At 44.5% G+C, this 25,369-nt stretch overlaps 1 protein-coding gene across 2 annotated transcripts; it reads left to right on the top strand.

Moving 5' to 3' along the window:
• Nucleotides 1-3,451: 3,451 nt before the first annotated feature.
• On the top strand, nucleotides 3,452-24,722 carry TTLL1 (TTL family tubulin polyglutamylase complex subunit L1). 2 transcript variants are annotated; one of them, XM_075855981.1, is made up of 10 exons: nucleotides 3,452-3,522; nucleotides 5,318-5,434; nucleotides 6,261-6,469; nucleotides 8,430-8,610; nucleotides 8,986-9,120; nucleotides 10,145-10,253; nucleotides 12,495-12,638; nucleotides 16,716-16,802; nucleotides 20,184-20,347; nucleotides 23,181-24,722. In XM_075855981.1, exons 2-10 carry the CDS (start codon nucleotides 5,322-5,324, stop codon nucleotides 23,308-23,310), a joined length of 1,272 nt encoding a protein of 423 aa, XP_075712096.1. In that variant the 5' UTR covers nucleotides 3,452-3,522; nucleotides 5,318-5,321; the 3' UTR covers nucleotides 23,311-24,722. The 2 variants fall into 2 exon arrangements, with proteins under 2 accessions (XP_075712096.1, XP_075712095.1); XM_075855980.1 differs by having other exon boundaries at nucleotides 3,454-3,522; nucleotides 20,184-20,371; nucleotides 23,181-23,262.
• The last annotated feature ends 647 nt before the right edge of the window (nucleotides 24,723-25,369 follow it).

Genomic DNA, 25,369 nt, shown 5'->3' with positions numbered 1-25,369 from the left:
TATTACCATGCAATGCTCAAATCATACCAACATACAGTGCTCAAATAATACCACCATACAGAGCTCAAATAATACCAACATACAGTGCTCAAATAATACAATCATACAGTGCTCAAATAATACCACCATACAGTGCTCAAATAATACCACCATACACTGCTCAAATAATACCACCATACAGAGCTTAAATAATACCACCATACAGTGCTCAAATAATACCAACATACAGTGCTCAAATAATACAATCATACAGTGCTCAAATAATACCACCATACAGTGCTCAAATAATACCACCATACAGTGCTCAAATAATACCACCATACAGTGCTCAAATAATATCATCATACAGTGCTCAAATAATACCACCATACAGTGCTCTAATAATACCAACATACAGTGCTCTAATAATACCAACATACAGTGCTCAAATAATACAATCATACAGTGCTCAAATAATACCAATATACAGTGCTCAAATAATACCATCATACAGTGCTCAAATAATACCACCATACAGTGCTCAAATAATACCACCATACAGTGCTCAAATAATACCACCATACAGCTAGTAACTCTGCTATACAATTTGTGGTGGTCGCACCTCTGTTACCAGGCCATCTCTGCGGCTTTCTTCAGCAAGTGCAGTGACCGCACAGGTGGCATACCCCTGAGGCCAGCCCTGGTTTAATTTATGGAAAAACCGATTAATGAAAAGCGACCATACGCTGCTAAAAAAATAATTAATCCGACCGTGTATCGCTTCTATATAAAAAAAAAAGTCGCCATGTCCCCACAAGGCTGCATTTGTAGCTCTGCTTGTCACAGATTTTATTTTCGAAGTCTTATAAATAACATAGTGTAATATAAAAACATTGGGACGCGGGACAAGGAACCTCCCGCACGTGCGGACGGATTGTTTTGCAAAGGACAAAGGGAAACTGCGTCGTCAGGAGGTGATTATCACATAATGACTGTTTTATTTTTCCGTTCACACCAGACTACTGTTTAGGGTTGAGGTAAAACACCATCAGAATAATAATAATAATAATAATACAAATAACTAACAACGTGCAATTTAAATAGGAAGCATTATCATAGGGCGACACGGTTAACCCTGTCATTGCCAGGCAGATCTAAAACAACCATCCCAGACAGAATAGAGAAGATGTAATGGTACAATGCCAGCGACAAACAGTATAGGCAAACATAATAGTATATAAAGCTACAAGACACATAAAAAATTTTGGCAAAATTTCGGAAATGACATAAATTTACCTTTTTTTTTTTTAGTTGAAGCGACAGCTGCCCTAGAAGGGATAGAACAGTAGGATTTTAGTGTTACGCCATGATCCATAGTATATATATGTCTATATATAATGTGCATGGTATATAGGAGCTCGTATGGAGTGTACTCACAGCAGCGTCACTTGCAAGCGATGGTAATGAGCTTCCTTTCACTTTACTGAGTTACAAGTCTTGGGGTGGAGACAGCCCGGACCTCCCCCTGTGGGTTGTTGTCGTCGAGGGACAAAGCATTCACAACCTTCCTGCAGCCTCTGAACATGTCACTCAGGCTGGAAGCTCCAACGCTGCCATAGATATAAGACATTTGTCAGCAGTGTGCGCCCATTGTTCCACCAGCAATCTATGTGGACATCCAACTGGAGAAACAGGGAATAGACAGGTTGCATTTTGACATATTCAAAATGTAATTTCCCACATGATATGGGGCGCCCGAAGTGCCTGGTCGCCGCTTATCTCCATCTATTCATTAAAAACTACATGCCCATTTTAAGGCGTTTTCTCTGAAACAGTGTTAGGCGCTGTGTCTAGTATTGCAATTCAGGTGCCCCTTCATTTTCATGATCGGTGGGAGTTTTAGGGGCCAAATACTAAAATGCAAACTCCGGTTTCGTAGACATGCATGCTTATTTCAATAGGGACATTAAGATCAGCTCATCTCCCGGGGGGATGAATAATTGGGCATGTTAAAAACTCCAGCAGGCACGATCCTTCTACCCATGACAGGAGGGGAGATGTTAGGGACTATAGAGCTGGCCCTGTGCGCCTAAGACTATGGCGATATACCACAATCATCTCACGACTACGAAGTTAACTCTAATGTATAACTATAGGGTTGCGTGAAATTGCGTTTGTCCATGCGATGAGCTGTCACCATGATACTGCTATTGCAAAAAGTATTTTTGTGGTTTTTTTTTTGTTTTTTTTACCTCCATAGTTTTATATTAAGACTATATTCGATATTATGCAATAACATTATAATTTACTTATTGCACGCCATTTTTCGAAATGATTTAATTCCAGATTTTTTTGCAACACATCGCATGTGATAAGTCGGGACATGGGCCCGGGCTCTATGATGATAAAACAATTCCGGAAATTTTTGTGATCAGAAATCGCAGGAATGAAAACGGCAAGTAGCCATATGCTAATATTTTGGGCAATCACCTACGATATAGCAAGGCAATCTACTCCAATTGCCGCACATTATCACCATGGATCCCGGGCCTTATGCCCCTATTACAGCGGCCGATTTTGGCCGGTGCAGTGAGCGCCGATCAACGACACATCCTTGATCGGTGCTCGTTTGCTCCTGTCACACGGAGCTATGGATGGGGGCGAGCGGTCGTTACTCCGATCACTTGTCCCCATACGTTATTATCATGTCGGCAGCGCGTCTCCCTGTTTACACACCAAGATGTCCTGCCGGTAACGATAATATTTCACTTTTTTTTAAAACGATATGATCAGCAGATGATCGAGCGTTTGCTCGTTCATCTGCTGATCGCTGCCCTGTTTACACAGGGCAATTATCGGCAACGAGCGTTCTATGAACGGCCCGATAATCGCCCAGTGTCAAAGGGACTTTAGACTGTTGGCAATAATCTTGAAACACAAAGTTTATGGTAATTTTTTATTATACAATGATTAAAGGGTAATTCCCATCTCAGACATTTATAGCATATCCTCTGGGGCTGGGTTCTGCACCTATGTGGAGAACGGAGGTCGCCCGATCCCCGTTACGCCTGATGAAGCATGCTCGGCTATTTCCGTAACTCATATAGAATTAAATAGAGCCGCGGGCTTGCGCTGCCACCTCCCGTTCTCCAGCTGGGCGCGGCTGCTATGGATATGCCATAAATATCTGAGCTGGGAATAACCCTTTAAAAAATGGAAATCCCCTTTAAGGACCCATAAGTGAATATATCTGATACATTATAACTGTGAGTACATGATTAGATTTGTAGAACTTTATTAATTGCTATTAAACCTAAATACCACCAGGTGGCGCCAGTCTATTTAACAATATATAAGAAACAGAACTGGGACCGGTCATGAGCATTCTCGTCTTATTACAGAGCTGGATATTATAAGATGACTGCAGGGGGAGGAGTTACACTGAGCTACAGACAGAGCTGGCTTTGTCGGTTACCATGGAGACGACCCGGAAGTGGATGTCAGCTGCACCTGCTCCTCTCGCTGCAGGGCTGCATCTCCACTGTGAGTATATAGGGGGATAATAAAACGGGGGCACATTACGGGGATTATTCTTTCGTACAATTATAATCTATAATAGTTGTATGCGGACGCCCACCGCCACATGATCAGATGCTAAGAAAATATCTCAGGAAACATAATAACAGATTTAACCCCTTGTTGACCGGACGTATATGGTGACTGAACAGCCGTCTATTACAATAACCAAATAATAGTAGCATACGCTCCGCCAAATGGTCCACACGTAGCGCACATCTTGGTGCGTAAACAGGGAGACGCGCTGCCGACGTGATAATAATGGATGGGGACGAGCGATCGTAGTGACGACCGCTCGTCCCCATCCATAGCTCCGTGTGACAGGAGCAAACGAGCGCCGATCAGCGAGCTGTCTCATTGATCGACGCTCGTTGCATCGGCCGAAATGGGCCAGTTTAATAGGGCCTTTAGATTTAGGGGATGTTTACGGGGTGACTCTCTGCCTACCAATATTAAAAGGGTAACTCGCTCGCTGGCACTGGTAATGGAAGTAAACTCTGCTCTGCATGACGAATTTGGGAACTTTCTGGCTGCCACTAGTAATGGGGGCACTTTTTGCCTGGCACTATTAACAGGGCACTCTACGTCTGGTAATGGGGGCCCTCTTCAGCGTGCAGTGGTAATGGAGGCGCTCTCTCTGCTTAGCACTCTTAATTTGGGCACTATCTTGCTTGGCACTGGTAATGTAACGCTCTCCATCTTGCACTGGTAAATGGGCGCTCTGTGGAAAGCACTGGTAATATGGTGGTTCTCCATCTGGCACTGTTAATGGGGCATTATCTGCCTGGCACGAGTAATCGGGCACTCTCTGTCTGATAATGGGAACACTCTCCGCCTTGCACTGGTAAATGGGCACTTTGTGGGTTGCACTAGAAACGTAGGGATTTTCCTTCTGACACCTTTTAGGGGGGGATTCTCTGACAGGCATTGGTAATGTGGGCACTCTCTGTCAGTGTTAATGGTGGTATTCTCTAGTTGGCACTAGTAATGGGGGCAGTCTCTAACTGGCGTTGAATTCTCTCTGGTAATGGGAGCACTCTCCGCCTTCACTGGTAAATGGGCACTCTGTGGGTTACACTAGTAAGGTAGGGGTTTTCCATCTGACAACTTTTATGGAGGGCATTATCTTCTGGCATTGGTAATGCGGGTACTCTCTCTTTGGTTGGCACTGTTAATGAAAGGCTCTATGTCTAGTAATGGGGGCTCCACCTTGCACTTGTAAATGGGCACTCTGTTGGTTGCACTGGTAATGGGGGGGTTCTCCATCTTGTGGTATTCTCTGCCTGGTAATGGGGCACTGTCTATAGAATCGCCCCTCTGTAGCATTACACATCTCTCATTGAATTCTCCCAGACAGACACTCTTCGCCGCAGATTTGCACTCTGGCTAATAGAGGGGAATGAGACACCCCTCTCTTTCATCTATACGCCCTAAGGAATATAGAAAGCGATCGGCTAAAGCGGACAACCCCAGTTTGGATTTTTTCCCTGTCCGTTCCAATTATTTCACTTGGAGATAAGTGGAGCCATATTTGTCTGGCACCGCTTATCTCCCACATCTATTGATATAACGTTCGCATTCATCGAAGGCCAAACATGACGAACCGAGACTAATAGTTGTCAGGAACAATCATGATGTCAGCCGCTATCTCTGGGTTTTCCAGTATGTCCTCATGTATGTCCTAGCACCTGTATGATAACTGACCCCTATAGTCCTGTACAGTATACCATAAAGTAATGGATCACCTCTCTCTGTCACTCAGGGTCATGTCGGGTAAACTGAAGTGGGTGACGGACATTGAGAAGTCGGTGCTGATTAATAACTTGGAGAAGCGAGGATGGATCCAGGTGTCGGAGAACGATGACTGGAATTTCTACTGGTAAGAATATCGCTATAGGCGGAGATGTACTTGAGGATGTGCGATCAATCGGTCTTAATAACTTAAAGAAGAACTCCGGCTTACGTGGATTAAAAGCTCGGAAAATGCATTAAAGGGGAACTCGGCTCCTTAAAGAATATTTAAGGTCCCGTGGAGATCCAGCAGTTCCACTCATGGTAATGGGGATAGAGGATATTGTTTCCTATAGCAAGAGCAGAATGGGGCTCCCTCCTGCTTCCCATTGACATCAATGGGGGTGATTTCGGACGTTTTTTGGCACCCATTCTGACGCAGTTTCCAAGTCAATATCAGCGCCAAAAACGTTGTGTGAACTGACCCTTAGGCTGAATGCACACGTTACGTATTACGTGCGGATTTGCAGCGCGGATTTTCATGCGGTAAATTTTCAAGCGTACAGTTCCAGCAAAGTAAACAGGATTTCTATAAATCTCATCTACACAGTGCGGATTTTTTCTGCACGTAAATTGACATGCGGTGCGTATTTTAAAATCCTCTGCATGTGACTGCCGCCGCCAATCAGAGGGCTCAACAGTGACAAATCACACGAAATACAACACATGACCGCTGAGGCCTCTGGTTGATACTGTTCACTGACAACAAGCAGAGCTTGTGAAAGTGGTGGGAAATTGAAACGCACATTATATTAGAAAGTTGCAGAACTTTTCACTAGGCAATGATTAAGCTTTATTTCTATAAGGATGGGTCATCGGGATGATTCTTCTATAGCTGCCTCCTCTGCCTTGGACCGCTCACATATAGCTGGGTGCTGGCTGTGCCCATTCATTCCCTGTATGTCGCCTTGCAGGATGAGCGTGCAGACCATCCGAAACTGCTTCAGCGTGGAGACCGGGTTCCGCTTATCTGACGACCAACTGGTCAATCACTTTCCTAATCATTATGAGCTCACCAGGAAGGATCTAATGGTGAAGAACATCAAGAGGTACAGAAAGGAGCTGGAAAAGGAGGGCAGCCCCCTGGCCGAGAAGGACGAAAATGGCAAATACTTGTACTTAGGTCAGTCACCTACGTCATGTGTTCCCATGTCATATGCTCGTTTTTGCTGGTTGAGCTCCATTTAAAGGGGTTTTCCCGCTTCAATATCGATGGGGCCGACAGAAAGTCATTCAGACCCAAAGACTTTGAATGGAGCGGAAGCGCGGATGCTCGACCACCGCGCCATTCAAACTCCTGTTTGACTGCGCTATTGATCCTACCAAAAAAAAACCCGCAAACCTTACAGAACAGAGACAAACGGAAACCATTAGCAACGGAGACGTTACCATTGAAATCAATGGTGATGCAAAAAGAAGCTATGGTTTCCATTTGGTTTCCGTTCATTGATTCCCCTGACGGAAAGGTCTGACCCCCGACGCAGATGGGAACGAAGACTAAGTGTGTTTATTGAATAATCGGATTACTAGTGCCGGCTGAGATGACGCGACGTTATACTGCCGAGCTGCTTTTCATCTTTCCCTTCGTTCTCGAATACCTAGTGGTTATGACTTCAGTGCCTCTTCGTACTCATGAAGCCTTTCCACCAAATTATCTTGGTCATGACTGTCCCTTAGGGCAGATTCAGACGAACGTTGCGTTTTTGCGCGCGCAAACAACGCAGCGTTTTGCGCGCGCAAAAACCACTTGACAGCTGCGTGTGTCATCCGTGTATGATGCGTGGCTGCGTGATTTTCGCGCAGCCGCCATCATAGAGATGAGGCTAGTCGACGTCAGTCACTGTCCATGGTGCTAAAAGAGTTAACTGATCGGCAGTAACTCTTTCAGCACCCTCGACAGTGAATTCCGATCACCATATCGAGTAACCTGTTTAAAAAAAAAAGAGGTTCGTACTTACCGAGAACTTCCCGGCCGTTGCCTTGGTGACGCGTCCTTGGTGACGCGCCTCTCTTGACATCGGGCCCCACCTCCCTGGATGACGTGGCAGTCCATGTGACCGCTGCAGCCAGTGCTTGGCTTGTGATTGGCTGCAGCTGTCACTTGGACTGAATTGTCATCCCGGGAGGTCAGACTGGAGGAAGAAGCCGGGAGTTATCGGTAAGTCAGTACTTTTTTTTTTTTTTACACGTTCACGTATATTGGAATCGGAAGTCACTGTCCAGGGTGCTCAATCAGTTTAACTCTTTCAGCACCCTGCACAGTGACTGTCTCCTGCCGGGTTCGGTCAAAACGTGTTCGGCCGAACCCGGTAAAGTTCGGTTCGCTCATGTCTAAGACACTCCGTTCGGATGTTTGTAAACAGAAAAGCACGTGGTACTTTTCTGTTTACATTCAGTTTGATAGCTCTTGCGCGAATCACGCAGTTCGCACGGAAGTGCTTCCGTGCGACCTTCGTGGTTTTCACGCACCCATTGACTTCAATGGGTGCGTGATGCACGATTATAGAACATGTCGTGAGTTTTACGCAACGCACTCGCGCTGCGCAAAATTCACGCATCGTCTGCACTGCCCCATAGAGTAATATAGGTGCGTACGACACGCGTGAAAAGCACGCGCGTCGCACGCGCGTATATTACGCTCGTGTAAATGAGGCCTTAGTCTACAAATATGTCCCTTGTTACAGCAGCGGTTTGTGCTCCAGAGCTGCTCTCCCTTTAACTGTGGCAGGAGACAATTGTAACCATAGTCAGCCATTTTGGAGTTTATAGAGCTGAGTATTCTAGTCACCCGGTCACCTACTGATACATAAACATGTCCCTGTCCTTTCTTCTCTCCTCCTGGCGTACACATTAGATTAATGCCAGCCGATCCTGCCAGTTTTGGTGGGATTGTTGTTAGTTTTGCCATACATTACCCACACATCTGCCGTCAGGGTATAGAAGGATCGAGTATGATGGATGACTGGAGGGGTCAGTCTGCCAGAAAACCGCTATAATATTATGGGTAATACGGGCTCTCAAGAAATGAGCAAATAATTGAAAATATATTATTTTAATCTTTTTGCGTCTGTTTTCTCTCGTAGATTTTGTGCCGGTCACCTTTATGCTTCCAGCTGATTATAACTTATTTGTAGAAGAATTTAGGAAAAACTCGTCCAGTACCTGGATCATGAAACCTTGTGGAAAAGCCCAGGGAAAAGGAATATTTCTCATCAACAAGCTCTCCCAGATTAAGAAGTGGTCGAGAGATAGCAAGACTTCCTCGTGAGTAATAGAAGAGTCCCCCATCTTTTTACACACACGATCTGCTGCCGCTGCGATACTCTTAAAGGGCCATGCGCATTAGATGACAGTTGGCCAAACCCACCATGCCTGGTATTGCAACTCACCCTCAGTCACTATTACTGCAGCAGAGAAACAGAATAGGAACACCTTTATGCATTCAGATCCTCAGCTCCCCCTAGTGGTTGCTGCAGACAGATAGAATTTTATAATTTAAAGGGAACCTTCTGGCCCAAAAAGCCGAGTTGGATGTTGGTGTGGGATCTGGCTGCCCATATTTATGCAGAATAATCCTTTCACAATTCAACAGCAGTGTATCCGAACTTGTAAATGTATGACGATTATTATATCTTTCAGATTTGTGTCACAGTCTTCTAAGGAAGCCTATGTCATCTCTTTATATATTGATAATCCCTTGTTGATCGGTGGGAAGAAATTTGATCTACGTCTTTATGTACTTGTGACTACCTACCGGCCACTCAAGTGTTACATGTAAGTAATGGTCCGTGAAAGAATGTACTTATCTTCCTAAACTGGGATATTAAAGTGGTTGTCTCTATTGAGACAACACCTTTCAGAATGTGGCATCTGGAGTGATCAGCTAATCGCCATGGGTCTCGCTCATGGTATCCCTGACCAGGAGATGCCGGCATATCCCCTGTAGTATTACATGGTGGCCATTCACGTGAATGGCCGTACTTGTAATACAAGTACGGCTCGACTCTACCAGAATGGGAGGCGGTCGCTCTCCGTTCTGGCCCATAGAGGTGGTTCCCTCTCTATGACATGTGCAGGCCACTTCTCATAGTGCTGCATCCAATGCCCCCTGTAGATAGTGCCACACACTGCCCCCTGTAGAAAGTGCAACATTGTCCATGTAGATAATTCTACAGGGCCGGTATACAGTAGATCGTGCCACACACTGCCACTTGTAGATAGTTCCACCGTGTTCCTGTAGATAGTGCCACAGTGCCCCCTGTAGATAGTGTCCCACTCCACAACAAGCATACTCACCTGTCCCCGTTCCCACGCCGTCCTCCAACAATGCAAGCCTGGTCTCGCCTGCATCACAAGAAAAGTGGGGGGGGGGGGGTGGCCGGGAAGAGAACCGATGGTTCCCTTGCCTCGCCAGCACCTGTCAGATGTATTCTAAGGACGTGGATACAAATGAGTCTGGCCCTAGTCACAGGGGGTTTCCAGACAAATGGAAAACCTCCCTGAATGCGCCACTGTGGTCAGGAAGGCAAGTTTGGGGAATTTTAATTCCTTGCAGCTGTCCTAAAGGAATTAATTTGGGTAATAAATATATATTAGAGAATTGCTATCAATACCTACTAAAAGTATTAAAGGAACACTCCGTTGATACACTGTATTATACCTACTGCAGGGCCTGAGGGGGCGGTGCTTGACACCCCTCAAAAAGCACCAAAAAGAGAATCTCTGTGTCAAGCTCCGCCTCCTCAGGCCCTGCACTCAGTTGCTGAGACCACATCAAGTAACACTCTTTCCGTTCTAGGTACAAGCTTGGATTTTGCCGTTTCTGCACTGTAAAATACACCCCTAGTACAAGCGAGCTGGACAATATGTTTGTGCATCTGACGAATGTTGCTATTCAGAAACATGGGGTAAGGAGATATAATAATATACCAGTGATTGCTGTGTGTGGATGGAGACATCTCGAATATCCAGCAATGTCGACTATAGGCGGTGGTTTTGACTTGAATACAAGCTGTAAACTGTAATAAAGCAGCAAAGTCGCAAATAAATTAATGGGGGTGTCCTGTGAAGAAATAAATGTTTTCATAGGGAATTTGGCGTTAACAGAGGAGGGGGGGGGGTCCTATATTCAGGATCCTCATCTCTTGGCCAGGGTGAACAGCGGTTACAAAGAGTGTCTCTTGCTCTGGAGGACCTGTCCTGCATTACACAGGCACCACATTGTTATGAATGAGAACTGTGTAATACTTAATTTCCCCTGTGGTGGCGCTGTGGGTAAATTAAAGAGGCTCTGTCACCAGATTTTGCAACCCCTATCTCCTATTGCAGCAGATTGGCGCTGCAATGTAGATTACAGTAACGTTTTTATTTTTAAAAAACGAGCATTTTTGGCCAAGTTATGACCATTTTTGTAATTATGCAAATGAGGCTTGCAAAAGTCCAACTGGGCGTGTTTACAGTAAAAGTACAACTGGGCGTGTATTATGTGCGTACATCGGGGCGTTTTTACTACTTTTACTAGCTGGGCGTTCTGACGAGAAGTATCATCCACTTCTCTTCACAACGCCCAGCTTCTGGCAGTGCAGATCTGTGACGTCACTCACAGGTCCTGCATCGTGTCAGACGAGCGACGACACATCGGCACCAGAGGCTACAGTTGATTCTGCAGCAGCATCAGCGTTTGCAGGTAAGTAGCTACATCGACTTACCTGCAAACGCCGATGCTGCTGCAGAATCAACTGTAGCCTCTGGTGCCGATGTGTCCTCGCTCGTCTGACACGATGCAGGACCTGTGAGTGACGTCACAGCGTGATCTGGCAGAAGCTGGGCGTTCTGAAGAGAAGTGGATGATACTTCTCGTCAGAACGCCCAGCTAGTAAAAGTAGTAAACACGCCCCGATGTACGCACCTAATACACGCCCCGATGTACGCACATAATACACGCCCAGTTGGACTTTTACTTTAAACACGCCCAGTTGGACTTTTACTTTTAAACACGCCCACTTGGACTTTTGCAAGCCTCATTTGCATAAATACAAAAATGATCATAACTTGGCCAAAAATGCTCGTTTTTTAAAAATAAAAACGTTACCCTTATCTACATTGCAGCGCCGATCTGCTGCAATAGGAGATAGGGGTTGCAAAATCTGGTGACAGAGCCTCTTTAATACTTACTGCCAGGTTTCGTCAAGTTAACAGCTGATCGCTGGGGGCTTTGTGATCTGCTTATTGTCAAGGGACCCTTCTAAGGATTGTCTAAACTGGAGAACTCCTTTATATTCCTCGTAGCTTATCTGCAGCCAATCAGTGGACAGAGAGAATTTTAACATAATGCACAGATGCCAGATGCTAAATACAGGCTGCCACAAATTGTGGCTTGTATTCTGCAGATACAAGTGAAGGGGAATAGCACGACTCGCAGCTTCCCTGCTTTATTATTGGATTGCTCCTGATTGACAAAGGGGCATCCGATATTCCAGAAAGTCTGATAGTCCGGCACTTGTTTCCAGCACAGAACTGCTGTTTAAGGTGGAATTTCCCAAGATCAGAAGCAGATAACAAATTAAGAAACTCCTCTGATTAAAAAACAAAGTTATACTTGAATATTTGACATTTTTGACCGGACCACATAATTTTATCAAATCTTCTATGATCATCCAATAATTCAGAATATTTTTTCTTTATTTGGTCCCTTTAAATGATTAGAAGAGACGCACACATTGAACGAGGCATCAATGTTTAAGGTCTGGTGCACACGACCGTATGGGTTTTTACTGTCTCCAAATACGGATGCACATCCGTAGCCGTCCGCAATTGTGGAAGCGCCATAGACTTCTTTGGGGAGTCCGTGCCGCCATTGTGGGCAAGAATAGGACATGTTCTATATTTTGTGGATCACTTCTACGGCCCGGACACACGTCCGTAAATATACAGAAAGATGTCAGTGGCCAATAGAAATGAATGGGTTCGCAATTTCATCATAATTACCTGATCCGTATCCGGTCGTGTGCACGGGGCCTTACAAAGCGATGATAATATATCCAGGGAGCCCGGCTGTGGACATAGCGCAGGGTTGCGTCTTCTTCCAGTATATTACTGCCATGCCTGCGGCTCCTCGCTGGGTTATGAGATGCTCTTCTCTCTTCCAGGATGACTACAATCACGTCCACGGCGGGAAATGGACAGTCAGTAATTTGCGTCTGTACCTGGAGAGCACGAGAGGACGAGAAGTCACTCAGAAACTGTTTGATGAAATTCACTGGATAATTGTCCAGTCCCTGAAGGCAGTAGCGGTGAGTCAGTCATTTACGCTGATCAGGGAAGACGGGCACTTCTCAGGGCATGGGGGCACCGCTGCCCGGCTGGGAGGAGGGCTGCGACTGCCCGCTGATACCAGTGAGGTTATTAGTCTCATTATAAGTCATTAGTCTGACGGCTCAAAATCCCAATTATACCAATTATGAAAAAGAAAACATAACAGGAGCAAAGTGATATCACTGCAAATCATGAGGGACAGAGCCATAGAATACTGATCTATCTATCTATCTATCTATCTATCTATCTATCTATCTATCTATCTATCTATCTATCTATCTATCTATCTATCTATCTATCTATCTATCTATCTATCTAATATCTATCTATCTAATATCTATCTATCTATCTATCTATCTATCTATCTCATATCTATCTATCTCATATCTATCTATCTATCTATCTATCTATCTATCTATCTATCTATCTATCTATCTATCTATCTATCTATCTATCTATCTATCTATCTATCTCATATCTATCTCATATCTATCTATCTCATATCTATCTATCTATCTATCTCATATCTATCTATCTATCTATCTATCTATCTATCTATCTATCTATCTATCTATCTATCTATCTATCTATCTCATATCTATCTCATATCTATCTATCTATCTATCTATCTATCTATCTATCTATCTATCTATCTATCTATCTATCTATCATCTATCTATCTATCTATCTATCTATCTATCTATCTATCTATCCCATATCTATCTATCCCATATCTATCTATCTATCTATCTATCTATCTATCTATCTATCTATCTATCTATCTATCTATCTATCTATCTATCTATCTATCTATCTCATATCTATCTATCTATCTATCTATCTCATATCTATCTATCTATCTCATATCTATCTATCTATCTATCTATCTATCTCATATCTATCTATCTATCTCATATCTATCTATCTATCTATCTATCTATCTATCTCTCTCATATCTATCTATCTATCTATCTATCTATCTATCTATCTATCTATCTATCTATCTATCTATCTATTCTATCTTTGGCCAAGTTATTCACACGTTAAAGAGGGAGTTAGAGCTGCTGGCTCTATGTCTGAGGTAAACTTATAGGGTAGGTGTATAAAGTATATTCTCATCTCTCATGTCCCTCACCTTTCAGAATATAACATGAGTGTGAACTTGTGAGGTTGGACCCCCAGGATCTCTAGAATGAAAGGTCTGCAGTGTCCGGCCATATCTGTTACCTGTTCTGCTGTCATTCCCACTGAAACCAAAGGGTCCGTACGGCGTAACATGGCCTTCATGTTTAAAGGAACTCTCCAGACAAAACTGATACCCTGTGTTATACCTAGTGCAGCCTTAGGGGGCAGTAAAGGACATGGGCTGTACTTGGCTTTCCCGTGTCACGCTCCACCCCGCTGAGGCTCTGCACTGGGTATAACACAATGCAAGTTTTACATGGAGCGTTTATTTAACCAAAATAATAAGTTGCAAAATTGACTGTGTTTAATGTACAAAAAATGTACGAAATTAATGTAAATGACATGTACTGCACTACCACTGAGCTGTCAGCAGGTGGCGCCAGTATAATAGTCGGTAATGCAGTTTGTCGCACTAGGGAGCATTGGAAGAACATGGGTCTGACACCAGAATATTATTATACGTGGTTTACGCGGTCGATGGTAAACAGTCTGTAGAATATAATTATAAGCTGCCCACGTATTATGTGGTTACCTGTAACTTACGGACATGGGTTTTGTGTAAGTGGAGACAGATAAATGCAGGGTCTACAATCATTTACAGCTGTGGGTTCTGAATCATAGCAAAGAAACATGCCCCAAATTACTGGGTTGGGCATATGGAATGGGGCCAATTGTGGGAGAAAATACAATGAAGCCTATAATGTAACCGGAGTATATGTGATATATATGTAATAAAAAACCTTTACATGGGCTGACTGTCATCGTGGACCCTCTTAGATATTAGACTTGCTGTTTATAAGTCTTTCCTGTATATCTTTGTCTATATGTTTGGGGTTATTGTCTTATGTTCTTGCAAGTTGCAGATCTCTTGCAGGCTGCAGCAGGTTTTCTTCCAGGATTTTCTTTATTTTGTTGCGGATCCGTCGTTCTGACAGAATCGATGCCGTAGTCGACTGCGCCATTCATTCCATCAAAAGGACGGAACCCTTAAACAACGGTGACAAACGGAAACCATTTGCACCGGATCCGTCGCCGTTGAAATCAATGGTGATGCAAACAGAAACCTATAGTCTCTGTTTGTTTCAGTTTGGATTCCGTTCATGGGTTCCCCCGATGGAAAGCTCAGACGGAACCCATGAACGGAGTCCCGACGCAGATGTGAACGCAGCCTTTCCTATATGTGTTTGGGGTTATTGTCTTGTGTTCTTCCCAGTTGCAGTTCTCTTGCAGGCTGCAGCAGGTTTTCTTCCAGGATTTTCTTTCATTTGTTCTATTCTTTTTACTATTCTTAAACTTTCCAAAACCTGCTGCAGAGATACATCGATGATGATGATGGTGGTGGTGCCACTACCTTTCTTTATGATGGTCATGGTGTGTAGGTACAGTATATTCATTTCTAGGACTTCATGTCAGTCATCCTATTGAAAAACCAAGGAACAAAAAAAAATAGCATTTATCTGCACGGCAGAGACTGTTCGGTTTCATTTCCGTTATGTAGACTTCAAGGGGTAAACTAGACCCGGAAATCTACCTAAACATAGAATTACACCCCTATCACATCTCTTGGACGCTAGAAGTAGTCCCTTTAATTTTTGCAGTACATTATCCCCATCGCTCAGGGTTATGCAGCAGGTCCCAAGTTGTGGATGGAAAATAAACCGTTCCCAAATCCCAGGGAGACGGCACTGGTTAGAAATCTCAGGATTTGGTGTTTTTGTCTAGTGTGTTAACCACAATCTCTTGTCTGGTGGATTTGTGCCAGGGAAAGCTGGCGGCAGGCACATAGCCCGAGACTTCCACGGGAATCTGACCATCTCAAGTCTAGATCCTTGGCCCTCGTACAAGAGTTCGCTCCCGATCCTCTGGTTGTGAAGGGTTAATAACCGTCCTTTATAACGTGGAATATTAACCCTCATGTAGGCTCTTAGCATTTTTGAGCTTTTCGGCAGGTCACGGCTGCATGTGACGTGCTTTATGGTCTCGGAAGAGTAATATCAAGGATCACATTGCGGTCATTACATCAGATTTCTCTTCCTAATGCCGCAGACCTTAAAATTGGCTCATGACAGATGTATAAGGCGGCAGGATCAGATTACACACAGGGTTTGTTTGTAGTCTGTAACCATGGAGACACATAGGTCTGCATAGGAGCTGTATACACAAGAGATTTTAAATCAAAGCCCCAATTTCTCTAAAGTTTCACAGGATTAATCTGTAATAAAGCAAAGTATATACTATTGTCAATTCAAGTGAGTTTGGCTGAGCTGCAATACCAAATATAGCCATGGACAAGAGTGGCGCTGTTTCCTAGTAAAATGAAACCTGAGATTAAGTGCTCTTTATTGGGTTATAGACATGAAGAATATCGGTCAGATCTGGACATACATGTTAAGAGTGTAGTCAATGACTGGAACTAATGACCGGTTCATTGCTGATACATGTATACCTCACCGTGCAGAATGTTTATCATTGGTCATTTATGATGGTGTTTGACAGCAGTCAATCTGCAGCTCTTCAGCTGTGGTAAAGCTTAAACTCCCAATGCTAGTCAGGGCATGATGGGTGTTGTAGTTTCACCACAACTGGAGAGCCAAAGGTTGCAGATCACTAGTGTATGAGATGTCTGAATATTATATTGTGGCCCAAAAATAACATATCTTTTAATTTTGTTTAAAGGGGTTGTCCAGGATTAGAAAAAAAGAATGTGCTTTTATTCCAAGGCTGTCCATGGGTGTGACATGTATTGCAGTTGGATAAGCTGCAATACCAGACACAGCCCATGGACACACGTGGCGCTATTTCTAAAAGTAAAGCAGATAATTATTTTTTTAATATATTTATTTATTATATTTTTTCTTTTTTGTCCGTAGCCAGTGATGAATAACGACAAGCATTGCTTTGAGTGTTATGGTTACGATATCATCATTGACGACCGGTTAAAGCCCTGGCTGATTGAGGTGAGTGAGTGGCCTCCTTGTATTCTGGATCCTCTTCTCTTGGCCAGACTGTAGAGCGGTTGCAAAGAGCGTCTCTCTCTCTGGAGGACCTGTCCTGTCCTGTATTAAACAAACTCCCCATGGATATGAATGGACACTGTGTAATACTTAATTTCTCCTGTGGTGGCGCTGCAGGGAAATAGAACACTTAAAGCAAACTACATCTGATCACTGGGGTCCCAGCAGGGTGTCACTTTGTGATCTGCTTATTATCAAGGGACCCTTTTAACACCGAGATTCCTTAAAGCGTCGAGCCCCTTTACGAGGAGATGGATTTTACCTTTGTGTCTTGGTTGGCATGTAAATTGGTTATTGGTTGGAAAAGTGAGAATTGTCCTCCCCTATTTAGGCTTGGGCTGCACCATAATATCAGTCACCCAATGGGGCAGTGACTTCAGTCTAAAAGAGGATGTCCAGCTTCAGCAAATGAATGTTCTTTTTTTGTGTAATTTAAAAGTTATACAATTCTCCAATATATTTTCTGTATTCGTTTCTCACGGTTTTCAAGATCTCTGCTTGTTGTTATTCAGTAGGAACATTCATTATTTACTTTCAGTGGATGCAATTCTGTCCATGGTCATGTGATGGACACACAGGTGCGGGGCTCGTTACAGTTACAGTATGTGTATCGGAGCTGTGTCTTCTTTCGATCCCAGCACCTGTGTGTCCATCACATGACCATGGACAGAATTTTATCCACTGAAAGTAAATAATGAATGTTCCTACTGAATAACAACAAGCAGAGATCTTGAGAACAACAAGTAATTATTACAGAAAGTATATTGGGAAAAATGTATGGCCTCATGCACACGACCGTAGCCATGTGCACGGCCATGATTTTCGGGTCGGCCAGCAGCGAAGTGTCACCCGTGAGCCGCCCGTGCACATGGCCACGTCCATTATTTCCTATGAGCAGAACACGGCCGTAATAAAACATGCCTGTCCTTTCTGCGGTCCGGGCTCCTGGGCCATGCATGGACCATGGAAACCACAGTCGTGTGCATGACCCCATAGGAATGAATGGGAACGCAATTCTCCCGTGGATTTTCGGGGGAATTGCGGCTGCAAAAGCACGTTCGTGTGCATGGGGCCTATGACTTTTAGTTATACAAAACAATAACATTCGTTTGCTGAAACTGAACAAAACCTTTAAAGAGAACCTTTCACCCCCCCCCCCCCCCATACACGTGCAGCATGTAATGGGGAGGGCTGCACAAACCCTGTTGCGATTTACATTTTTCTACCTCCCTCCGTTATTTAGATATCGATGCTGTTATATTTGGCGCCCGATATTTAAATAACCCCCTGAACTGTCAATGGGGCGTGTAGTGGCACGGGGGCGTGTTACTATCGCTGAGACACTGTCCAATCAGATATGGACAGTGTTACAGCAAGAGCGAGGATAGGGGAGAGAGTGCGCGCGAGCGCTCGCACGCTCTCACTCTCACTCTTCAGCTTTCAAGATCAATCTTCTGCCGAACTGGCAAGGGGGAGACATGCCAGTAGCCAGTTCGGCAGACAAAGTACAAGACTGATCTCTCGCATGCGCGCTCTCCTCTCCCCGTCTCTTACACTGTCCGCAGCAGTGACACGCCCCCTTGCCAGTTCGGCAGAAGACTGATCTTGAAAGCTCATTGCACCTAAATGCTCGTTAGCATAAACTTAATAAAACTTATTTTTCTACAAGTTTAACTCGGACATTCTGGTGACAGACTCCCTTTAAGGCCATTTTAGATGTCCATAAGCGCGCTCGTTCCCGATCATTGCACAGGTCAACGATCAGCTGATGAACGAGCAAACGCCAGATCATATCTGATTTCCCATTAACACAAAGCGTTGTTGTTTTTAAAGGGTTATTCCCATCTTACAAAGTGATGACATAGGGCTAAGATATGCCGTAACTTTATGATCGGTGGGTGTCCGATCTCTGGAACCCTTATCGTCCTGGGAATGAAGGGTCCGCAGCGGTGATTTAGAGCTGTGTTCTCCTCACTGTTTTCCCTGAAAAGCGGCGCCCCGGCCACCAGCGGTGCAGGGAACAGCAGCATAGCCCAATTCAAGTTAATGGGGCCGGCTGCAGTTCCCTGCAAACCCAAGGGGCCGGAAACTCAGATGTGAAGGGAAAACTTAGAAGGGGACGTAGCGCTAAATCAGTGCTGCGACCCCTTCAGTTTCAGAATTGTGGGGGTATCAGAGCTCAGAGGCTACATGCCATCACTTTGTAAGGTGGGCATAACCCTTTAATTGTGATATTTCAGTTGTTCATTTTTTCCTTATTCATGTAACTAAAAAAAGATTTTTAGATATGTGTCTGTGTACCTAGAAAGGTTGTTAATTGATTTCTTATATTTTTTATTTTTTATCTCTGACATTTCTCCTTATAGAGCTGCAAGCTCTGAGCTCAGTGGGTGTTCTCTGTGAGGCTTGCTCTCACCCTTCCCCTCTCACAATGCTCAAGTTTCTGTGCCTGTATCACCCCCTCCTTTCCTCACACTGACATGGCTATATGGGAATGGATTTCTGTTAATAATGCAGCTTAGGAGTGTCCTCAGAGATACAGTATATAACCTGCAATGTGTGAATAGCACCGACCTGTCTGACCGCTGAGTCACCACTGTCCCCGAGTATGTTACCAAGAAGCAGAGAAGAATCTCACAACTACTGTATACGACTTTATAAAACGTTTATTTGTAGTCTGTAACCATGGAGACACATAGGCCTGCGTAAGAGCTGTATACACAAAACGAAGGATATTTTTAATCAAGACTAGTTGCAAAGTTGCTTCATTTTTTTTTTTTTCATTTTGATTCATTGGCATTATACATTTTGTCTACAGGGGATAAAAGCAGCAAAATATAGGGCAGTTTTTACTTGTGGTGCTGTCAGGCCCAGATTTCCAATTAAGCACAAGAGGCATGTGGTTTGGGGTGTCCCTATGGAGAAGGGCACCTACTGCTCAGTGCCATGGGTGGATTATAGTTGATCCATTGGGAGTTTCCAGTTCCAGTTATAAGTAGCGGGTTTATTAAAGGTACGGGTGGCATAGTAGAGAAAATGTATCAATGCACATACACAATCTTAATAAAGTAGTTGTACGCAGGGATGCGCCCTAAAGTTTCTGGGCAGGGCCCCATCCTAACAGGGCCCCATCCTACCATGTGCCATTTATAATGCTGGTGTCTTCTTATGTGGCACAGGGACCTTTAGGCCCTGGGGCGACTCTTACATTTACCCGGCTATAGTAACACCCCTGATTGTATGTAACACGTGATTGCCCCCCCCCTCTCCCGTGTATTGAATACCCATGTTGGGTAATGCCTTTTGACTCTTTGTATTTGACAGGTCAACGCATCTCCGTCTCTCACGTCCAGCACGGCAAACGATCGTATCCTGAAGTACAACCTCATCAATGACACGTTGAATATCGTTGTCCCGAATGGAGAGATCCCAGACTGCAAGTGGAATAAAGTCCCACCCAAAGAAGCTCTCGGAAGCTACGAAATCTTGTAAGACGTGGCCAACATATACTTGTGCGTGTCGTATTTTTTTCTTTCCCCTCTGGCAGTTAACCCTTACAACTAACATTGATCTTTTACCAAACTATGGGATGTTTTTATTCTCTTCTGGTAAGTCTCCTTTAAGAATTTAAAGGAACATTCCAGGCAAGTCATACAACTCATCCTAATTCTGCCGATGAGATTAAGGGAGGGGGGTTTGGAGCAAGGTCGTTTACCGGAATTCTCTGCCCGGTAAATGAATACAACACGTCGATCGGCGCTCGTTTGTTCCATTCAAATGGAGCAATGATCGGAATGTATAGGGACGTATGATTGTTAATATGATTGTTGGTCCCCATATATTTGTATCAGCGGCACATTCCATGTTTACACGGGGAGATGTGCTGCCGACAAGCGACTGGTTTTTGGGTCGCATAAAAGATCCGATCACCCGACTTGCTTGTTTGTCGGCTGATCGCTGCCCTGTCAATGATCGGGATCGAGTATGTTTACGAGCGCTCGATCACCCGATTATGGGCCCATGTAAAATGACCTTAAAGAGGCTCTGTCACCAGATTTTGCAACCCCTATCTCCTATTGCAGCAGATCGGCGCTGCAATGTAGATTACAGTAACGTTTTTATTTTTTAAAAACGAGCATTTTTGGCCAAGTTATGACCATTTTTGTATTTATGCAAATGAGGCTTGCAAAAGTACAACTGGGCGTGTATTATGTGCGTACATCGGGGCGTGTTTACTTCTTTTACTAGCTGGGCGTTAGGAATGGGAGTGTATGATGCTGACGAATCAGCATCATCCACTTCTGTTCGTTAACACCCAGCTTCTGGCAGTGCAGACACAGCGTGCAGTTGATTCTGCAGCAGCATTAGCGTTTGCAGGTAAGTAGCTACATCGACTTACCTGCAAACGCCGATGCTGCTGCAGAATCAACTGTAGCCTCTGGTGCCGACACGATGCAGGACCTGTGAGTGACGTCACAGTGCTGCACTGCCAGAAGCTGGGCGTTCTGAAGAGAAGTGGATGATACTTCTCATCAGAGCGCCCAGCTAGTAAAAGTAGTAAACACGCCCCGATGTACGCACATAATACACGCCCACTTGGACTTTTACTTTAAACACGCCCACTTGGACTTTTGCAAGCCTCATTTGCATAAATACAAAAATGGTCATAACTTGGCCAAAAATGCTCGTTTTTTAAAAATAAAAACGTTACTGTAATCTACATTGCAGCGCCGATCTGCTGCAATAGCAGATAAGGGTTGCAAAATCTGGTGACAGAGCCTCTTTAACAATTGTTATAACGCTCTCCCTTACATTGTGTCCCGGAACTTTGCTCAAATGATCCTGGAATTTCCTGTTATAAAACCATACATGCTTACTGCCCCCGAAACAAAGGGGAGGTTACCAGAAGGTTTTCTCACAGATTACTCCAGGTTCATTGGTGGTGGTTCAGTGAAGAGAACAGGGACCCACTTTTGTTCCTGCTGCCACCACTAATCTACCAGTGGCATCATGACCACCCCCTGGTTAAGAGAAGGGCACTGTGGCTGGAACTGTTATGGGGGCACTGCAGTTGTCACTGTTACTAGGGCACTGTGGCTGGAACTGTTGATGAGGACACTGTGGCTGGAACTGTTACGAGGGCACTGTGGCTGGAACTGTTACGAGGGCACTGTGGCTGGAACTGTTACGAGGGCACTGTGGCTGGAACTGTTACGAGGGCACTGTGGCTGGAACTGTTACGAGGGCACTGTGGCAGGAACTGTTACGGGGGCACTGTTGCAGGAACTGTTACGGGGGCACTGTGGCAGGAACTGTTACGGGGGCACTGTGGCAGGAACTGTTACGGGGGCACTGTGGCAGGAACTGTTACGAGGGCACTGTGGCTGGAACTGTTACGAGGGCACTGTGGCTGGAACTGTTACGAGGGCACTGTGGCTGGAACTGTTACGAGGGCACTGTGGCTGGAACTGTTACGGGGGCACTGTGGCAGGAACTGTTACGGGGGCACTGTGGCAGGAACTGTTACGGGGGCACTGTGGCAGGAACTGTTACGGGGGCACTGTGGCAGGAACTGTTACGGGGGCACTGTGGCAGGAACTGTTACGGGGGCACTGTGGCAGGAACTGTTACGGGGGCACTGTGGCAGGAACTGTTACGGGGGCACTGTGGCAGGAACTGTTACGGGGGCACCGTGGCAGGAACTGTTGATGAGGGCACCGTGGCTGGAACTGTTATGGGCCACCGTGGCTGGAACTGTTACGGGGGCACCGTGGCTGGAACTGTTACGGGGGCACCGTGGCTGGAACTGTTACGGGGGCACCGTGGCTGGAACTGTTACGGGGGCACCGTGGCTGGAACTGTTACGGGGGCACCGTGGCTGGAACTGTTACGGGGGCACCGTGGCTGGAACTGTTACGGGGGCACCGTGGCTGGAACTGTTACGGGGCCACCGTGGCTGGAACTGTTATGGGCCACCGTGGCTGGAACTGTTATGGGGCACTCTTACATGTTCAGCGACATTAGGTTGGAGTTGTGACCTATTAGTTACTGGCATAACTCACACGATCTCCCTGAATTAGGCAAGTATGTATAGAATGGTTGCTGATGTATTTAAAGAAGGGAACACAAGATGAGGGGAGGGAACGCATATCAAGACTTGTTCCACTCTGCCGCCCACCCCCCCCCCCTACAATCTCTGAAAAATTAAGATGGTGTGTATGGGAATTCCACCATCTGTTCCACCATTTGCTAATCGTATATAATATCATCTATACCCCATTTAGTGTGTATATAACATCACATGGTCATGTCCTATTGTAGATATGATGAAGAGGCTGCACAGGCTGATGGGTCAGAACGGGACTTGAGGAACCGACCAGGACAGACATTTGGCTACAAGGGCAGCCGAACAAAAGAGACCGGGAGATCGGCACCCACAACGTGGAAGTAGCTGTTCTAGGAGGAAAGTTCTACAATTTTCATGAGCAGAAGAAAGGGGCATTTTTTTGGCAAAAGTCACGTCTTATGGAGAAGTGTAAGAGGAAATGCCTCTCGGAAGCAATGAAGTTATTGATTGTGGAAGAAGAATTTATTGGGAAATTGCTGACACAGGAAATGACAAAACATACAGCTATTTATATTTCATCTGGACACATATATAATGCAGGATATGCATGCTGATAGCTGCAATGGCCATTTAATCCAGCGGAATTACTGGACAGGATGTTCATTGTGTGTATAAAAATGTCTTCCTCTATAATCCTAACTACTGAGACATCTTCAATGCTTATCAAGTATAGAAATGTGTATGTATCTATTTATGCTTGTATGTATTAAAAGATTTACTATAATAGTATTAACAAAGTCCCTTTACTCTACATTAAAAATGTGAAAACAGTTTTTGAATATCTTACTTCTAGGCTGAAATATGATCACTTTACATTTTAGGACCAAATCCTGAGGCTGCACTACTGAGAGATTCTGATGCAACATATCCAATTCTCATTATTTTATGTGCATTGTTGTCATGGAGACTTTGTATACAGTTAGATTACAAAATACAACAATATTTACTAGTGTTGTGTGTGTATATATGTTGATTTGGATACACAAAAAGTCCACAGAATTTGACATGTTGTCATCAGAATCTCTCAGTAGTGCAGCCTCGGGATTTGGGCCTGTAACTTCTAGTGATCAGATCACAGCCTAGAAATAAGATATTAAAAAACGGTTTTCACATTTTTAATGTACAATAAAGGGCTTTTTTTTATTTTCTGCGTCTGCTGAAGATCCGAATTATTATAAGCATTCCTAAAGTAAACTGACCTGTGTCATATGGTAATCCACTCTCTCTGTTCCCTCTTCTATTGTTTGTTGGTTAGCAAGAAGAGGGGGCAGAGGGAGAGGAGCGACACATGAATGCAGGACCAGTCTAAATATAGTTTGTTGTCTATTACCATGGCATCACATAGGTTTGCATAGGAGCTGTATACACAAAACAGGATATTTTTAATCAAGATTATTTGGAAAGTTGGTGCACAATTCCTGAACAGCTGGACGCAGAGGCCCTATAGGACTGTATTACTGACCCGCAGGCACTCTGTGTGCTGCCGTGATGCACCATATTCTACCCTAGAAGCAATGCTTCTTGGGGTGAATAACGCCATAATACAGGATGCATTGGAGCATGCCATGTATAAAGTTGAAGGTACGCGGAGGTGCAGTATGGGAACGCAGATGCATTGGAGCAATAAAAAACAAAAGTATACATGCACTGGCTCTAGATTACGGTATGTGCAAAATGACAAATTCAGCTCCACTACATCAGTAGCTCTTCTATGTACCAATAAATGTGGAAACTTAGCGATGACTTGATAGATAACACAACATCAGTACAAATAAGCATTTCTTACATTTGAAATACCAGGACTATACGTCCTCAGGACTTTCCATGTCAGATTATATAACTCTGTTCCCCCTTCATACACGTCTCATCTATCCAGCTGTCCCCTCCGCTTTCTACATCACTGGGTGAAGATTTCTGACATCTATGACCAGCTCTGATCCATGACAATTCTAACAGAATTTTCTGGTGCCGACATCCTCAGGAGATGAATGTTGGATGATGGAGTTCATTGTTCTGGTTGGAATATCTCTGTGATGTTTAGTATATAAATAAATGGCCACCGGTATACGGCTGGTTTCTCTGGTTCATTAGAGGCCACCGTCGCAAATTCCAAGGAAAAAATAGCGCAGCATGCTGCATTTGTCTGTTCAGCAAAACTATGGAAACCATGATGTAAGCCCAATGGAACCCATTAAAGTCAATGGGTTCTGTCGGTTTCCGTCATGCGATGGATCTGGTGGTTCTCTTCTAACGGAGCAGAACAATGGAAATCCCAAACACAGATGTGAACAGAGCCTAATATACCTGTACAAATGGAGCTCTGTTTTTCTGGCTTTTCTGCCACCACTAGGGGGAGCTAACTGCATATGGATTTATACAGTTA

This window comes from Rhinoderma darwinii, chromosome 3 (assembly GCF_050947455.1).
Source record: "Rhinoderma darwinii isolate aRhiDar2 chromosome 3, aRhiDar2.hap1, whole genome shotgun sequence".
NCBI lineage: Eukaryota > Metazoa > Chordata > Amphibia > Anura > Rhinodermatidae > Rhinoderma > Rhinoderma darwinii.
The sequence above is the reverse complement of the archived record's forward strand: the minus strand, read 5'-3'. Positions and strand labels throughout refer to the sequence as shown.

Excerpts from the sequence above, each read along its gene's own strand:
- TTLL1 (XM_075855981.1), top strand. The coding sequence starts at position 5,322 with ATGTCGGGTAAACTGAAGTGGGTGACGGACATTGAGAAGTCGGTGCTG. Across the intron at positions 5,435-6,260 it reads GATGACTGGAATTTCTACTG|GATGAGCGTGCAGACCATCC; the intron begins GTAAGAATATCG and ends GTCGCCTTGCAG. Across the intron at positions 16,803-20,183 it reads TAAAGCCCTGGCTGATTGAG|GTCAACGCATCTCCGTCTCT; the intron begins GTGAGTGAGTGG and ends TGTATTTGACAG.